The sequence below is a fragment of the Diprion similis genome, chromosome 7 (genome assembly GCF_021155765.1).
Source record: "Diprion similis isolate iyDipSimi1 chromosome 7, iyDipSimi1.1, whole genome shotgun sequence".
Lineage (NCBI taxonomy): Eukaryota > Metazoa > Arthropoda > Insecta > Hymenoptera > Diprionidae > Diprion > Diprion similis.
The window spans coordinates 2,579,059-2,597,496 of NC_060111.1; the positions used below are offsets into that span (position 1 = coordinate 2,579,059).

At 37.7% G+C, this 18,438-nt stretch overlaps 1 protein-coding gene across 2 annotated transcripts in view; it reads left to right on the plus strand.

Moving 5' to 3' along the window:
• Window positions 1-548: 548 nt before the first annotated feature.
• LOC124408136 (cytochrome P450 306a1) overlaps window positions 549-18,438 on the plus strand; it is an 18,117-nt gene continuing 227 nt past the window's right edge. For both annotated transcript variants that reach the window (XM_046884861.1, XM_046884860.1), the window contains exons 1-7: window positions 549-914; window positions 15,134-15,279; window positions 15,353-15,555; window positions 15,614-15,908; window positions 15,995-16,147; window positions 17,984-18,158; window positions 18,405-18,438. The exon at window positions 18,405-18,438 is cut by the window's right edge. In XM_046884861.1, the coding sequence (XP_046740817.1) occupies window positions 587-914; window positions 15,134-15,279; window positions 15,353-15,555; window positions 15,614-15,908; window positions 15,995-16,147; window positions 17,984-18,158; window positions 18,405-18,438 (1,334 nt within the window). In that variant the 5' untranslated portion in view covers window positions 549-586. The remainder of the gene's footprint in view (window positions 915-15,133; window positions 15,280-15,352; window positions 15,556-15,613; window positions 15,909-15,994; window positions 16,148-17,983; window positions 18,159-18,404) is intronic.

Below are 18,438 nucleotides of genomic sequence, written 5' to 3' on the forward strand. Positions count from 1 at the left end.
CGTCCGCCATATTGGATCCGCCATTTTACATTTTTTAAGTCCGATTTCAGATTCCTAATTAATGACGATAAAATCTCATAATTTATGAAAAACATGTTTATACGTGTAGAAGGATAACTTTCTCGGAAATGAATTAGATATTTCTTCAATTCTCACGATTTATTCCACTCAATTTATTTCTAACAATAACAATTTACATTATATCGCAATAATTACACTCGAGTATATAGCAAAAAAAGAAATATGTTGAAAAGTTCTCTAACAATGCAAAAAATGGATATAAAATAGGTGATAAAAATACTTACCGTAAAGGGTTAACGTAACGTAAATTGGGCCTTTAAGTTCAAAAATATCATCACGTACAATGTAACAACGAAATATCAACGATCTATTACTACAACAGTTTCCAAAACTCCAAATCAATAATTCGAATGATTAAATTCACATTTTTATTGTCATTCGTTATACTTGGAGTTTAAAAAAAAACCCAGAAACAAAGAAAGAAAAAAAAAGTTACCCCATCGTTTTTTTTTGTTTTTTTCTTCCAGAGAGAAAAACACAAATACGATATAACTCAAAGTGCGAGATGTCCCTGGAATACCTCGTGGCGTTCTGCCTCTTCCTCGCGGGTTTCGTCCTCCTGGTTATCCTGCGCTCGAGGAGGGCTAACGACGTGCCACCCGGACCCTGGGGGTTGCCGATCCTGGGCTTCCTGCCCTGGATAAACCCGGACGCGCCACACGAGAGCCTAACAATTCTGGCCCGGAAATACGGCCCCGTTTGTGGACTGAAGCTGGGATCCCTTTACACGGTGCTGATCAGCGAAGCTCATCTGGTACGTCAGGCCCTGGCTAAGGATTCGCTGTCCGGACGGGCCCCGCTCTTCGTTACTCACGGGATAATGCATGGATATGGTAAGTGGGAGTCCCCCCCCCCGCCCCTATCTTTTTCTTTCTCGTATATAAAAATATTGTTTCAACCTACTTCCGCGTTTTATCGCTACACACGTATACACACACGAGATACATTCCAATTAGTTTTTGGTCAGTAGAAGCGAGACTCAAGGCTCGACGCTCGCTTCTCGATTATATTACGAGCCACGCGATGATTCGCGCTTACTTTACGAACGGCTTGCAAAAACACAACTCTGTAAAAACACAATGGAAGGGCCCTACGGTCACTCGTCTCTGCGTGTCCAATCGTGTCTAACGGTTCGCCAACGGTCGAAACATCCGAACTGGTCGGGCAACCGACTAACCTACTAAGTCCTCCTTCTTCTTCTCATTCACCTGATCAGATATATATATATATATATATATATATATATATATATATATATTATCTTCCTTTATTCGCCCGCACTTGCCGCTCTATATAAGTATATTATTATTATCACCTACCGCATTTGACATGGAATTTATAATTAGATTTTTTTTTTTTTTTTTTTTTTCTTGAAGCTTTTTTCCAAACCAATTCAATAACGTCGTCACCCAATAGGGGGATCGTGATATATAGAATTTTGCAATCATGCGAAAGTCTAATTCGTGCAGATTATATTGAAAAAAAAAATTAATCTATATGGTGAAAAATTTAAAGGAATTATTGTGCTGGAAGTCAGTATCACTCGATATGATGTAACGCACGAATGTGAGGACGATTTGTTCTAGACAATTAAATTCGATTAAATTTCTAACATTTATTTTACTAAATCGATCAATCATCCACTGGGATAAAGGAATTATGTGGTCAAATTGTGGAATGACAAGTTTTTCTTTTTTTCTTTATTTCTTTCTTTCTTTCTTTCTTTTCAAACTTGCACAATAATTCGTGACGATTCTATATGTATATTTTTTCTTTCTATTTTCTTTCTCTTTGATGCAAACCTTCTACGTTCTGACTTTTCTTTATTGTATTTAGACTGTACAATTCTCATTCGATAACTTTACAAAACGGATTTTCACAGTTTTTCCAAAAACTCTATATTTCAAATCTAACAAACGTTACGCGATCGCATTATATTATCATTCACCCTCGAACCGTATCAATTTTTTTGCCCCCCGGCTTTCTTTCGCTACGATAAATTGTCAAAATTGTCCTCATTCGAAAGAAAAAAAAAAGGAGGGGGGGGGGGGGGGGCTGGATGGATGGGAAAAAAATGTGTAAATTTTTTTACGCCAAACCGCGATTAAAAAAAAAAACAAACACACTCTCGTTCCTCAAATCTCGGGACTCCGCACGCAAGTTTTATTCGTCGCATGTCATATATCTATGTATATATATATAAGTATAAGTATATGTATATGTAGGTGTACACATGCCGAGGGATTTATCGGTCGAGAAGTCGTCGTGGAGCGTTTTCCCACCACCGTTACCGTCTCCCCTCCGCGTTGCCGAGACTTCCCTCTTCTCGGCGATGTTCTCTCCTTACGAGAGTATCCTTTCACCACTGTTCATAAACGGGGTAGGGATCGGGCCACGCCCTTTACGGGACCGTCCCTGGACTCGGAACGCGAACGGCTGCGAAACCCGCAATGCGTGTCATATCATTTGCGAGTCGAGGCGAGGCGAGGCGACGCGACGCGACGTCGCGTTGATGCTTCTCGCGTTAGCTCTCCAGCCGTCGAGGGAGTCGCGTGGAGAGAAGTGGAGAGAAGTGGAGGGACTCCTGCTTCGGTCAGACGTTGAGTCCGATCGACACCCGCAGTTACTACTAGCTGCGGTCCGACCCGTTGCCGCCCTTCACTACTCGCGTCTTGCTTCACGCTTTCGTCTTCTTCTCCATCGTCCTCGTATATTTTTTTTTTTTTTTTTAGTACTACGCGGGTTGGGGTAAATTTGAAAATTTATTGATGGTTAGATTATCATTTTTGACGCTGAGAATTTTGCGAAAAGAGAAATGAAGGTTTAACGATATATTTTTAAGTTTTACGCAAAGGAGAGAGAAAGAGTTTCAGGTGATGGGAATTTCTGGCTCGTTGTTTAGACTGAATTTGAATATAATGTTTGTTGTTATGATTATTGAAAATGAAAGTAAACAAATAGCTTGCTGGAACAAATTTTAACAAGCTTACTTTACTTTAACGGATAGTATCGTCGATACGTTCCAATATCGAAGATGTATATATATTTTCACTGCCATCGTTCGAATATTCTATTATCAATTCTTCGTTATACTGTTTTACGATCCGTTTTTAATTGAATTATTGTTTGCTTGCAACGAGCAGGGAGGATTCATTTTACACGTTATATCATAAACTTTGTGGTATGTGACTCGTTAGTAACCACACAAATGAATGAGTAAATCTATTTTTTAACACCGTCTTAAACTATTTTATGTATTCAACTGTATTGAAAATTTTTTTTCAACATCTATAAAACGTGTATAAATCATTGCTTCGCGGAAAATTCGATCGATAACTACGATTGAAACTAAAAACTATATGGAAAGAAAAAAATACGAAAATGAAGAAGAAAACTAACGATTCCGATTATACGATTGATCGATGTAGGGTGAAAAAATTAAGTCACAGGTTAAATCAACAATCAATCTTATAACTGTGCATAGAGTGTATGTGCCGGACAATGACTCGACGATTGCCTAACGCGCGTCTATTGCGGTCGAGTCCTCGGTGAACGACCGGTAGAATTGCGACTTGTATGGATGGAAATAATGTGCAAGAGCAGGATCGGGCTGGGAAATAAAAAATAGCGATGTCGATATACGTATGAAAGCGGAAATCGTAATAATGATCCTTCGACTGTCTGCATAATTATACGTATGCCTCTTTGCAGTGTGTTTGTGTCTATGATTGTTTTTTTCTAAGTTGCTGTTTTTTTTTTTTCTCCTTTTCATTTCTCTTTAATACCTCCGCGAGGTGATGCGGCCGGGGGAGGGGGGGGGGGGGGGGACTAATTTACCCCGTAATGTAGAGAAGAAAAAGTTGGAAAACGAGTAAAAAAAAAAAAAAAAACACCATCTGCGTTAAAATTGCGTTTCCGTTTCGGTGTTTTTTTTTTTGTTTTTAGAAGAAACGTTTCCGTTCGAAGTTGCGTGGATATTAATCTTAAAGTTAAGATTTCCAAAATCTTGAATAACAGTTTTGAGGAGAAAAACAAAGAATAAGGTTATAAGGAGTTTGGTGTCGAGGCAGGAAGATATTGATATTTTAAAAAATGGGTTGCACAAAGGAATCAAAAGTAGGGCAAGAAATTAGAATGAGAAATACAGCACTGAATTTAGTTACTCTTGTTAAAGGTAAAGAAAAAAAAAAAAAAACGAAATCATCATATGTAGGGGTGGGGTTGATATTCCGATTTTGAAAATTTACGAAAGCGCGAAAATCCGAATTTTTTCGTTGGAGAGAATCGAAGTAAAGAAATGAAACTTTTGACGAAACATGAAAGTTTCGAATAGAGTCCGAAAATCGAGGCTCGAAAATTCCGTAAAAAATCTACGCTGTACGAGTATATTTAAATTTTCTGAATTTTACTTTATCGAGACTTTATTTTCCCCGTATTTAACTAAATCGTAAATTTATTTCTCGAAACTTTGGAGCCGTACGTCTTTCCGAGTACTATACGAAACTTGCTCGTTTCGCAAAGGTCTGTGATTTCTCTAATTCAAGTTTCACCACCAAATCAGACAATCAACTCGCAACATTAAAGACCGCTTTCGGAACTTCTCAAATCCGGAACTCGAACCCCCCCCCCCCCCCCCCCCCCCCCCCCGCCCCGCCATTCCCTCTGTTCACTCGGTCTCGCAACGTCAGGTCATATCAGGTTAACGAACGTCGTCGTCGTCGCGATCCTCGAGTTCTCGGATCACTTCGATATAATTATCGGTATATTATTATTCCAAAAATCGTATTGCCGTGCCTTTGTCCGAGCATCGTTCGTCCGCAGCGTGAAAACTAGGCCGAAAGTGAAAACGCCGAGATTTGACGAGGGTTATAGTCGCGACCGACGACCCGCGGGCTTTTTGAGCTTTTAACAGAGGCTTACGGGGCGGCAAAAAGGCGCGGCGTCTCGTCTCGTCTCGTCTCGTCTCGTCTCGTCTCGGCCAGACAGACGCAGACGGCTCTCTATACCTATACTCCGTATACTCGTTATACCTGAGCTCGAGGCAGCAGGTAGACGCAGCCGTCCCGGCGCCGTAGAAATTAGCTATCCCTCTATCCCTATATATCCCGTCCCATTCCGCGTTGCAGCTATAGTATATACCATACACCATATTATACATATAGCGGTATACGTCGGAAACGAGGGACGCGTTTATATACCGCATTCTTCAAGCAATTCGCCCGCTTTTATTATATATATATATATATGTATATGTATATATTGTATATAATATATCACACATGTGCCTCCTCTCCTCTTGTTCGGTTTCTGCTAGACGCGAATACATATACATATATATATATATATATATATATATACATATACATTTGTACGTACATATCCTTTATATATATATATATAAAGATAAGCCACGCCAAGCCACGCGCCGCAATATCGCCGGAAAGTGAGAGTAGCATTGAACCTGGGATATCGGTGTAGTAGTAGGTATGTGTGGTTTATGGGCAGGTTCACGTAATCCGCAACCCGTTCGCCCTCCTCTTTATATACGTATGTGTATACGTAAACACGTTATAAGTATGTATCTTATATATTTAATTGTATATAGATACGCGATGTCCGACGAAGTTTACCGAAAATCACCGTCAAATTTCATCCTCAAATTTATATCGACGCTGTTTAAATAACAACGCGCGTCTACGAGAGATTTTTATTTTATTTTATCTACTCTGATTTCGCTGTAACGGTTTTTCGGAAAGGGAAGAAAATTTCTCACCAAGTTTCACCAGTTTCGGACAATATATTTTTTTTTATTCATTAGTGAGTAAAAAAAAGAAACAAAAAAAAAAACTTTAAGCTGGATATCGAATGCCGTATCAGTTTCAGAGATCGTTGCAATTATATTTTGATATTTATATATAATATTACAATGTTTTTTTTAAACTTACGTTAGGCATCTTATCATCTCATTCGCGGTGTTGTTTTGTAGGTAGGTACTTGTCATTCGACGATGAAGGGATTTGGTTGAATTAGGTACTTTATTCATTGCGTTATGTCGGTCAAACGTTGAACAAATAAACAAACAGCGCACAGATATCTGTACAAATGAAAATTAAACCGTAATATATTCATTTTTCTAACACAAATTCGTCGATTTCTCCAATCAATGCGTAATGTAATATATATATATATAAACAATATTTACCATTCGATAGACACAAAATACTCGATATATATCTATATATACATTTTACGTTATATATGTAATAAATATATTTATGTGAATCCGGTTCCTCCGTTTTTCATCAACTATCTCGTGTATACTCGTAATTAAATATGCATGTATGTGTTCGTTCGTGCCGTTTGGTCAACGTGTGTTTAAACAACATATATTTACACGTGTATCTATATATGTATACCTATATATATATACACATCACACGTATATAATAATATACACACGTTACTTTATCCATGGCACACTAACAACGAGCTTCGCGTATAGTAATGAGGTTTTCAAGGTCGTATAATGCAAAGAATCCCTTATATATACATATAAATATAAATATAAATATATAATTTTGTATATACTATAATTTTCTGGGTATACATACCATTTCGTCTGTCTCTATATGTATATCTATACATATTATATATATATATATATATCTTATATACCTTATACGTATGTAGCTGTGGCTATATATGTGCATGTAACATCGAGTGCGTTGACATTACGCGGCTGATCGAAACGTTATTTATTATACGAGAGGGGATATTTTTTTTTAAATTTATTTATTTATTTTATTTTTGTTTATTTGAATTTTGTTCTTCTTTTTCTTTTCTTTTGTTTTTTTTCTTTTTTTTTTTTTTCTTTTGAATTCTCTCTTACTTCTCACCTTCGCCTACCACTTTTTTTTTTTTTTTTCTTTTGCTTTTTGCTTTCTGTTATAATTGATATTTAAATCGTCTTTTCGTACCGATTTCTTGCCAGTTTGTGTGTGTGTGTGTGTGTGTGTGTGTGTGTCTGTGTCTCTGTGTATCAGTATGTCGCGGGGGAGGGGCGAGGGGGGGGGGGGGGAGGGATAAGCGTTCGTGTACAGAAATCGCGACGCATACAAATCGGGGGAATTAATTTCATAATGATCATCGGACAACTCTGTATTCTTATTTCAATCTTTCGTTTTTTTTTCTTCTGCGCCCCTCCACCCCCTCCACCCCCTCCACCCCCAACAACCCCCCTTCTCCGTTTCGAATCGTCCGATGATTATTTTATTTCCGAATATATGCGTGTGTGTGTGTGTGTGTGTATTAACGTATAACTTATACATTTTATAAGATTTGCATGAGTTGTTCGACGCGTATATATATATATATATATATATATATATAGGTTTGTCGTTTGCATAGAGTTTAGGCAATTCGCTCTATCGCTTGTGTATATCCCATTCGCGTATCTGCATGTCACATCTGGCTGTATATATATATATGTATATATATATGTATTATAACAACCGATTTCGTTGTGTCGTTACACATGCTTTCTCTCTCTCTCTCTCTCTCTCTCTCTGTCGAGTGAAATCCTTACGTAGCACATTTATAAACCTCGATCTATACGTACATATTTATGCGCCAGCGCACATGTGTGTGTGTGTGTGTGTGTATATATATATATATATATATATATATATATATATATATATATATATGTATAAACTTCAGGCTGGCGCGCGATTACGTCGCTTGAAGGCGATTGCGCAAAACGTTCTACGGGTTCGAGGCCGGTCGTACGCACGGAACGCTCTTGTGATTCGATATTGTACCTTATAATCATATTTACATATATATATATGTATATACATACACATAGATATATATGTATATATGTGTAACAAGAGAGAAGTTTATCATCCACTCTTTTACTTTCGATGATTATTCGCTAGTCCTTCCTCATTTTATTACTACACAGTAGTAGTATAGGTATATATATATGTATACAATATATAATACATTAACGAGTTTTGTCGTCGTAATAAAAGTTTACTTTTATTAATTACTGCGACTAAAAATGTCGCAGCTGATGATTTTTTGTCAATTTAAGTATGATAGGTCATATCACGCTATGTATATGTATAATTTATACTCTGTATTGTGCTAATCATTCAATCGGGTATTTAAGTGTTGCACGATTATTCGATCAGGTGAGACCGACACGTGAAGTACCGACGTACCTATATAATATTTACAGGTATAATACAGGTACGAGATCGCGAGGTAAAAGGATATCAATATAATCGTACACGTATGTAGTCTGAAATTCGCGATGGTAATAAGTAAATTTATAGCTTTATTCTTGTGTTGTAATATGTATATAACGTTTACGTACGGACATTTAGTCGATCCTAATTTTATAATACCTACGTCGATCGGATGTGCAGCATCGTTTTTGAAACCTAACCTAACCTAACCTAACCTAATCTGATAAAGGATGAAAGGATTTATCGAATAACTTTTTGAAAGAATAGATTATTTATCATGCAATTTAGTGATAACAGACCTTTTTGTTTTTCTAGACCGTTTAATTATCTATAAAAATAAGTTCTGCTCTTATCGGTTTATACCAATGTTCCAAAGTTTCCAAAATTTCCAAAGTTTGGAAGAAGAAGAAAGTAAAAGGAAAAGAAAAAGAAAAAGAAAAAAAAAAAAAAATGTCGGACACGTTGTTTAAATGGAAATCTAATAATTACATTAATATTAAGAGCTTAAGCTTGGACTTGGAAAAATTTCGAACGATATTTAGGATTTGAATTTTGAAAAAAAGAATGTTCGATTTTTTTTTTTTTTTTTCATGCAGCTTAATATATATTGTTTATTAGTAGTACGTATATGTATATGTATTAATCGGCGTGAAGATTTAATTACTACATGGATATATATATCGATGTATTATTTATGGGTTGCACAGCGTGTGTATATATATATATATATATATATATGTATAATTAATTACATAAGCATGTACATATATGTGTGTATATTATGTATAGAAAGGGACGAGCTTTTAACTGCTAAACGTGATAGTGTGTTTCGTTATTTAACTGCGGCTGTTCGTTCACCTCACCGTATAAATATAATATATATATATATATATATATGTATATTCGTGGATTTTTTATGCATGAGGTGCCTCATTGACAGTAAGACGATATTATTACACACGAGATCGTTTGAAGGGCCAACGAACATCTTTCTCTCTCTTTTTCTCTCTTGTCTTTTATAACATATTATATACGCGAGAAAAGGCATAAATATTGACGACGTATCTTGTTAAACTAGCAGCTATATGTGTGTTGTATTATTATATGTATATTGTACTGTCCGCGTTGCGAAAACAGACCTTGAATTCGGTTGATGCCCCCCCTATTCCAAGATACGGCATCGTGTCTCTAATATGTCGGCGCCGATCTTTTACCGCATATTTTATTGAAAATGTGTATTATTTATTATTATTACATTTATACATATATAGCCATGCAGGGAATCGAGACGAGTCGATACAGTCGCGTCTATTCCATACAAATAATATGCGGAAAAGTTTTAATTTCTGTGTAACGGATTCGCATCATCGCAGAGAAATTTATAATTTTTAATAATACACTTTTTTGTGTGGAATACAATGTCCGATGAAATGAAATTTTTTTTAATACTTTTCATACGTCGATTCATTAGCGTTTATTCCTATAATTTATACATATTTTGTATATATATATTTATAAATAATCAGGAAGCGGTAAGGATTTAACAACAATGTGACCTTCGACGTCGCGACGTTTGGCGAAGAAGATCGTAAGTTTTATCCCCGTGACTAGAAGCTTCAGCCAATGATAAATACTTTTGATCAGTCGTGTGTTCAACGATTGATTTCAAACGTTTGAATATATTTTGCCTCGGTAGAAATCTTATCGCTGTTATTATACCTGCTGTGAAAATTTTTTTTTTTTTTCTTAACTTGTTATCCTGACGCACGGTTTTTCAATCATCATACTATAATAATAATAATCAACGAAACTCTAAGGACTCGCACTTTTGTTTAATCGATCTGTCTTATCGACATGGAATAGCCTGTGAAAATAAAATAACGAAACATGAATTGTTCCGAATAATTTTCCGCCATTTCAAGTATCCACCCTTTCATGGTTCGACTATACTCACACGTTTTAGGATGCATTTACTGTTTACGACATTTGGAGTAATAAGTAATAAGTTAATAACGAATCATTGCAACATATATTTTAAACTACATGTAAATATAGATGTAAAGTTTTTAAGTATAATGAAAACTTTTTTATAACCGATCATTTATTAAGCTATATTTTATAAATATCCTATTACTGGTATAAATATAACTCGTTCTTGCGCGTGCTGCTCGTTAAATTTTACCGACTTCATCCTAACTAACTGCATTCCATATACCTACCCACACTCGCTCTCTCACTTACTTACCCTGAACGAAGCATTGCCTCGTCATTGGTGCAGGAATGCAGTCTGACATCCAAATATTGCACTCCGATCGCTATCTGAACGTCAAGAAGTTCATGCAGTCTTTGCCACTTTTAATTTTATCCTGTTTTTATACCCGTCCTTCGTATCATTGACGTCATTGTAATTATAGTATTACATTGAGTAATTCTTATCGTCGGTTACCGAATACCCTTCACTTATCATCGTCAACCCTGCCCCCCCCCCTCCCCCCTCCCTCCCGCCCCTCCCTCTCAACTAATCTATTTTCATCCCTTCTACTATGCACATATTGCTGGTTACAAGCATATGGTTATAAGTATGGATATAACGATTATAGAAAGTATAATTTTTGTCTGTAAAGAGCAAAATGTCCGCTTACCTTTTATTCTTTTCTTTTCTTCCTGATCTCTCTCTCTCTCTCTCTCTCTCTCTCTTTCTGTGCATAACATATCCTATGTAAGTAACTATGTACAGCAAAGTGCATCATGAATACTGCAATTTTGTCTATATAGTATATATATATATATATATGAAACGTCTAGACAAGCCAGAATTACTTATAACAAGTGCACACAACCGGGAAATTTTAATATAATGTCTGACGGAGGATGACTACTCGAGGCTGAATGTCAGGGTCAAAGTGTGAACGGTGTGCAGCTGCGATGGCTTTTTTTTTTTTTTTTTGCGTGATTAGGTATGCACGTATACTTACAAAAATTTCTTTGATTATTACCTTTTTTTTTTTTTTTTTTTTTTTTTCATTGAAAAGATTTTATTTCTTCCTCTTCGACGTCTCTTCTTCTTTTCTTAAATACACTGCGCGCTGCCAAAGAGTTTTGCTTTGATATCAGGAGTTAGTTTTGTTTTTCAATTTTATTGAATTTTTCTTGTGTTTTTTTTTTTTTTCTTCTATATGTTCTTCTTCTTCTTCTTCTTCTTCTTCTTCTTCTTCTGCTGCGTCTTCTTCATTTTAGTCACTCGTATTCACCGCGTCCGGGTCTTGCGCAGTCGTGTTTTATAAAAGCGAAATGCATAACGACTTGTCTGCGGCCTTGGAATAAGTCGTATAGATCAGTGATCCATCGTTTCCATCCTCCTTCGCCTCCTCCTCCTCCTCCATCTATCTCTTTCACTTCCTATGCTTAGCTTTTTGCACTTATATTACAACAGCTGTGCTGTATATATATATAATAAGGAACGCGGGATGGTCTGCGCATATTGTTTACTCTCTGGGAATTGACTATATATTCATATTCATCTAGGTAACTATACTCTTGTTAATATCCATATACTTGCAACATCTTTAAACGTCTCGACACGAATGCAGGTGTGCAGGATATTGAAACGTTCCGATGACGTTTCGTCGACGTTTTGATGGACGTTGTTTTTGGAGAGAGGAAGAGAGAGAGAATCAATTGGCAGTTAAATGCTGTGTCGAATCGTGTCCATCATTCGAGTGTGTTGCATAACGCCTGCACCAATGATGGTAATAATGATAATGATGATGATGATGATGATGATGATGATGATGATGATGAGGTCTTTTACTGAAACGTGTAGGTACTTCAAGGTGAAAACTGAAAAACAAGCTGCAATTCTACCAAACAAATTAGGTTACCCACTCGGCGAATATCGATCACTATTATTTAGATTAGATACATCATAAATAAATTATGTAAGATATTTTTTTCGTTCATTGGTTCAGCGGGAAGGAAGAACCCGAAAAAAGGGACCCAATCTCTTGCTCTTAATTTGATACGAAGGAAGAAAACAAAGAAAGAAAACGAAACTGTGTCAAAAAATATGATGTGGATAACGTGTAGAATCTGTCTATCTATACGCATTAAACCGAGTCGAGAATTATAACGAATTTAAAATACATTATATTTGTCAGTTTCGAAAATACCTTTTCATTATATCATTTTTATGCTTTCCCTACTTCGTTTACATCAAGTATACATACATATTTTGTAGGTTTAATATTATAAGATTTGCAGAAATGTTGACTCTGAGTATTATACATCGTAACGATTCATGTGTGTAGGAAAAAAATTTGAAATCATTTAACTCCTACAGTTTTATTTCTTCATCGAGTCTAAGGTATCTTAGGTGTAATATCGTGTTAGGTATATACTAGTTTTTAGAATGTGATCGTAACGTTCAAGCTTATAATTATAGCTATGCGTATTGAATACTTATAGTTTGCTCCTACGATGTTAATTAGTTCATTATTATGCTCGAGGATCACGATTACACACCTCGGAGACATTTCTCGATTCATTAGATATAGCTACATGATAATTGTGGATTATTAGATCTGCCTTGGAGGCGTGAACGTCCGACTTATACGTGTGTTTAACTATATACATATTCACTTGTATGTTACTTTATACACGATCGTAAGTCGATTAGGTGGGCAAGTAGGCAGTCGGTTATACGTATACTTACATATATATAAGACATAGATTGGCATGTGTGTAAGACTGTTCTTAATTCACTCATCGGTATAAACATTGTAATAGTTATTCTTATCACCTTTTCCTCGTAAACCTCAATCCAAATCTTTTTCATGCGGCGACGACAGTCGAGTCATCATCAAGATTCCGAGGATCATTCCTTACGTTCGTTGAATATAATCCGATGATAAAAGAGGAAGGAGAAAAAAGAAAGAAGAAATTGATCGAAACAGTTTTCTTATTAATAAACACGATCGGACGACACTGGAATTGTATAAATTTCTTACTTTGATAAAAAATTCAATAATCGACTTCTCGATTTACATACATATAATAGCTAAAGCTTCTTCGGACTTGCGATATAGGTACTATAAGATACGTGTGATTGTGTAATTTTACAATTCTATCCACACGATCGTCGTCGGCTATCATTTATTTTACTTACCTGTTATTTCACCGAGTAGGTATCTACTCGGTAGAGGTCAAGAGTGAAAAAGTAGATGCAGTAAATATATTGCAGATGATTATTGTCAGGATCGGTCACCTCTACACCTGCGCTGATGATGCCGGTGCTATTTTTATTCGAGAACACTTTTCTCGTTCATATCATGTATTATAGAATACGTCCGTAAGTCCGAAGCGAAGCGAAGCGAAGCGACGCGACGACGAGTATAATGCAGCATCTAGCTCAAGGCGAGACCTCCGCATTCGATGTTCGTTGACCATACGCAAAATCAATGTCAAAGAGAACGCGCTGCCATTTTATTTGCTGCTGCTGCTGCTGCTCCTGCTATTGCTGAGAGCTCGTTTAATCGAGGTGTGTCTGCGTTATTTTGTACACCCTGTATACGCAGGTTTTACTCTACACACGCTCGCCTTACTTCTTCTATATAATATTGTACAAATACCGATCACGATCGATGCAATCTTGAATTATCCAGTACAGATCGGATCACTCGTTGCCTTTCACAAACTGCAAGATCTTGTCGCAGATATTCTTTGTTAGATTTTTTTTTTTTTCATGTTTAACTAGTTTGGATTTTTTTCGTTTTTCTAGATTTTCTTACGATACAAGTATATTCTTGATTCGTGTGATTTTTTTTTTTTTTCTTTTTTTTCTTTTACCCCCACACACTCGAGATCGCGGGGGAAAAGAGATTAGAACGAAAGGTTGGGAGTTACCGACGACCGATTAATTTTTCACTTTTCATTCAATATTGACATTAGATACTCTCTGTAATTTATTTCACTTTTATTAATTATATTCTTTCATGCAAAACCCGATATCAAGCCGAGGTAATAAGCAACTTGTTATTCATGAAAACGTGTTCTTAACCCCTCCTCGATGTGTAAAGTAAGGTGATTCATTTCTACGGAATTCTGCTCTTTCATACATCAGTCAAAGAGATTATTAAATTGAATTCATCTAAGAAGCTCATCGTGAATCGAATCTTTTGTCTCATTATGATAGTTAGAAACAGAAAGGAAGTAAGAAAGAAAGAAATAATAAGAAAAAAGAAGAAGAAAAAAAGAAACATTACCCGCCTTGTAAAAATCTTTTCGAAACAGCTGGCATCGAGCGTCGAGAGCTATTTGACGAGTCGTTGTATTGCACCTATATGACAAGGTGAGCGACGGACGGCGTAATTGTAGTTTGATTAATACATAAGCCGTTAAGACAATAAGAATAAAAACGAAAATATGTTGAATGCATCGATTATGGTAAATCCAAGTTCTTCTGCGAACGTTGTAGGTCATTTTAAAACACGTTCGAACGTCTGCAGGTGAGCAGGTTAGTGAAAACCTCTTTTTTCGCAAAGGTAAGTGACTCCCGCATACAGTCCAAGGAATGTCGATCGTATCCTTCGCACGTATACGGATATTGCGTGTATATACCTACCAATCGCAAAGACTGACTGTTCATGGACGAAAAATAACGGCTGATTGATGATCGTCTCGAATCCAGAACCTTTTCTTCCTATTCAATGATCCTTTCGCACCTCTCCAACCATCCATCCATCCATCCGGTCGAATGTTCGATGAGCTTATTCTGTTAACGACAGGATCAAATGTTCAAGGGTTGATTTGCGCGGATGGTGACCTCTGGCGAGAACAACGGAAATTCGTTGTTGGCTGTCTGAGGAACCTCGGTATGGTCAAGATCGGGACGAAACGGGACAAGATGGAATCCAGGATTCTTACTGCAGTGGAAGAGAGCGTCTCGGTAAATTGAAATTCTCTTCGAAGATCCTTCAACCTCCTTGAACAATCTACCACCACCATTCATGCATCCGTAGAAACTCCAGAAGCGTTCAGCTAACGGAGGGGTCGATCCTTACCCGACCCTCCATCACTGCATGGGTAATCTAATGAACTTATTGGTGTTCGGGAGGGTCTTTGACGAGGACGACGAGACCTGGAGGTGGTTACAACGGCTGCAGGAAGACGGGGTTAGGCACATCGGAGTCGCTGGGCCGCTAAACTTTCTGCCATTTTTGAGGTTAGTTATTTCAGTCCACGAAGATGCTACGAACCTTTTGTGCTATTCCAAATTTCAGGCATATGCCGAGGTACAAGAATATGATGCGTTTCCTCGTCGAGGGCAAGCTCAAGACCCACGATGTTTATCGTGGCATTTCAAAGGATCGCGGTGAATCTGGTAACGCAGGGGAATCCGTTCTCGCCATGTTCGAGGAGGAAACCAAACGCAGACTTGCAGCTGGTGACGAGGGCCACTTCACCGAACCCCAGAAGCTTCACCTCCTCGCCGATCTCTTCGGCGCTGGAACTGATACCACGTTGACCACCCTGAGGTGGCTGCTTCTTTTTCTCGCCGCTTATCCTCGCGAGCAGGTGAGCGGCATCTGCACTTGCAGACTGTTCCAGAATTCCCCACGACTCGGATCCAACACCCTTTCATTACTTTTCCACACCCCAAGGATGCGGCTCATAACGAGATGAACGCGGTGCTCGGACCAAGACCAGTCGAGCTCAAGGACCGGCCTGATCTTCCACGTCTTGAAGCCGTCATCGCAGAAGCTCAGAGAATTCGGAGCGTCGTTCCTGTCGGCATACCACACGGTGCTCTTGAAGTATATATCATCTGATCAATGCCAATCGAAAATTCTTCCTCACAGCCTTATACCGTTCTGGATCACATTTTCTGCTTTTTATCGATGCTGTCTGTCTCTTCTCTTGGAAACTGGGGGGGGGAGATGAAGCTCGAGTGCTTTTCGTTTTTGTCTGATTTTGGACGTTTCTTTTCGCTTTTTCCTTCCTTGTCAGTGTACCTACAGAATGTCGTGATCCTCTCGCTATTCACAATCAAACCATGGTCCTTGTTACTCTGCTTTGTATGTTTTTTTATTTATCCTGCAAAATGCTTGATCCGTAACTGTAAATTGGTTTGGGTAAATTGGTTCAAATTTTAGCCATCTACGTTGACCTAGTGAACTGTTTACTTTCTACTATTACTTCAATGGCTCTTAAAATTTCCGAGTTTTTTAAACGTCTATTTATAATTAGACTAGAAGTGTAGCTTACAATAGCTATTTATGTGGCATGCCCGTAAACCGCCTGGTTTTTTGGCAAGGATAAAAATTTCAGGATGAGCTGAAGGCGAGCCGGAAGCGAGCCGGAAGCGAGTACTGAAATTATCCGAGCCAAAAAACAGTTGACGAGCATGCCACGTACAATATTTTTTACGGTATGGGCATTGAAAAGCAAAACGAAGAGTGAGGTTATGTCGCGATCTGTTCGACGAAGCTACTTTATTCGCGCAGTTTGGGATGCGCACTTCGAACTACGCATCAAAACTACGGAATAAAGACTTTAATACACAACTTTGTTCGTTGCCGTATAAAGCGTCACTTTACGGAACGAAAACTGTCACAAAAAGTGGACTTTTCAATGCCCATGCCGTAAAAACTATTTTTATCATGTTATTTCAGTCTTTGAATCGTTCCTTCGTAACTGCGATACTGACGTGGTTGTTGGCATTCAATATTACGTCCTCTTATGGAATAACAGATTAGGCAAGGACGAAGGTGGGGTTGCGGTGGTTTTCCACGGACGTGTAAGCCGCGAGTAAACTCTTCCTCGCCTAATCTCTGTATTGTCATAGGCCGGAGTATTTGATTTTCACGATTATAACGCCGAATGGCGCTAAAGTTCTATTTGCCGACGTCTACTATCAGCCCCTCACAATCGGTTGTTTGTTTCAATCTGAGGATGTCGTTCGACGATCACATCTCACGTCGTTTTAATGCTAATCTTAACTGGTTAGACCTTTGTACTTACTTCACTTAGGGTGCCTGAATGGCCCATCAGATCTGGCATGGATTCCTCCTTGTCGTACTGTTTGCTTTAAAAAATATTTTATAGTTACGGACTGATATTTGTAGAATTCGTTTCTATCAGTTCGTGTTGACAGTCATAGGTTAACCAAATTCAAAGTCAAGGTTTACAAATATCATCTATAGGCTCCGAAAAATAAACTTTCAACTCTCTGCAGTAGCTCTAGCTAAATTCTCTCTCTCTCCCTCTCTCTCTCTCTCTTTGTTGATTTTTGTCTGTTATTTCATTGTACTTTATTTCACATCGTTGTTTATATATTTATTTATTCATTTCTTTTCTTATTATTTTTTACGATCAGGCATCTGCGGTATATCTTATTTGTTATATTATTTTCTCCATTTCTCGCCATGGAATTTTTCTAACAATTATTTTATCAACTTTATTCTATTCTTATTCATTCAATTTTTATTCATTTACTCTAACTTTATTTCATGCTTATCCATTTCTATCAATTTTCCATCTCTCAGGGTACTTGTTGTCACTAGAGCGAATAAACAATTGCTTCTCTTTCCCCCTCCCTCTCGTTTCCTCTCCTTCGCTCTCGCTTTCTCTTTCTCACTCGTATTTTTCAGGACTCGGAAATCGGCGGCTATCTCATACCCAAGGGAGCGATGGTCGTTCCTCTTCAATGGGCGATACACATGGATCCGAAAAACTGGAAAGATCCCGAGGAATTCAGACCAGCGCGTTTCATAGCAGATGATGGCAGCTTCGCGAAACCGGACAATTTTCTGCCTTTTCAAAACGGTTCGTGTCACGTTCCTCTATGGGAAGAGCAGGAGCAGGAGAAGGATAAAAAATAATGTGCCCCCCCCCCCTCCCCCCCTCCCCCAAATTTCAAACCAGTTCATCGACTATTTATTTATTTATTTATTTATTCATGTCTTCTTTTGTCGTTGTTGTTGTTTTTTTAAACTCAATTTTGCTCGTTTCTTCTTGAATTTCGCAATTTAACGACGATCATTGTCTTCCATCGTTGAATCTGGGTCACAGGAAAAAGGATCTGCGTTGGCGAGGAGCTGGCAAA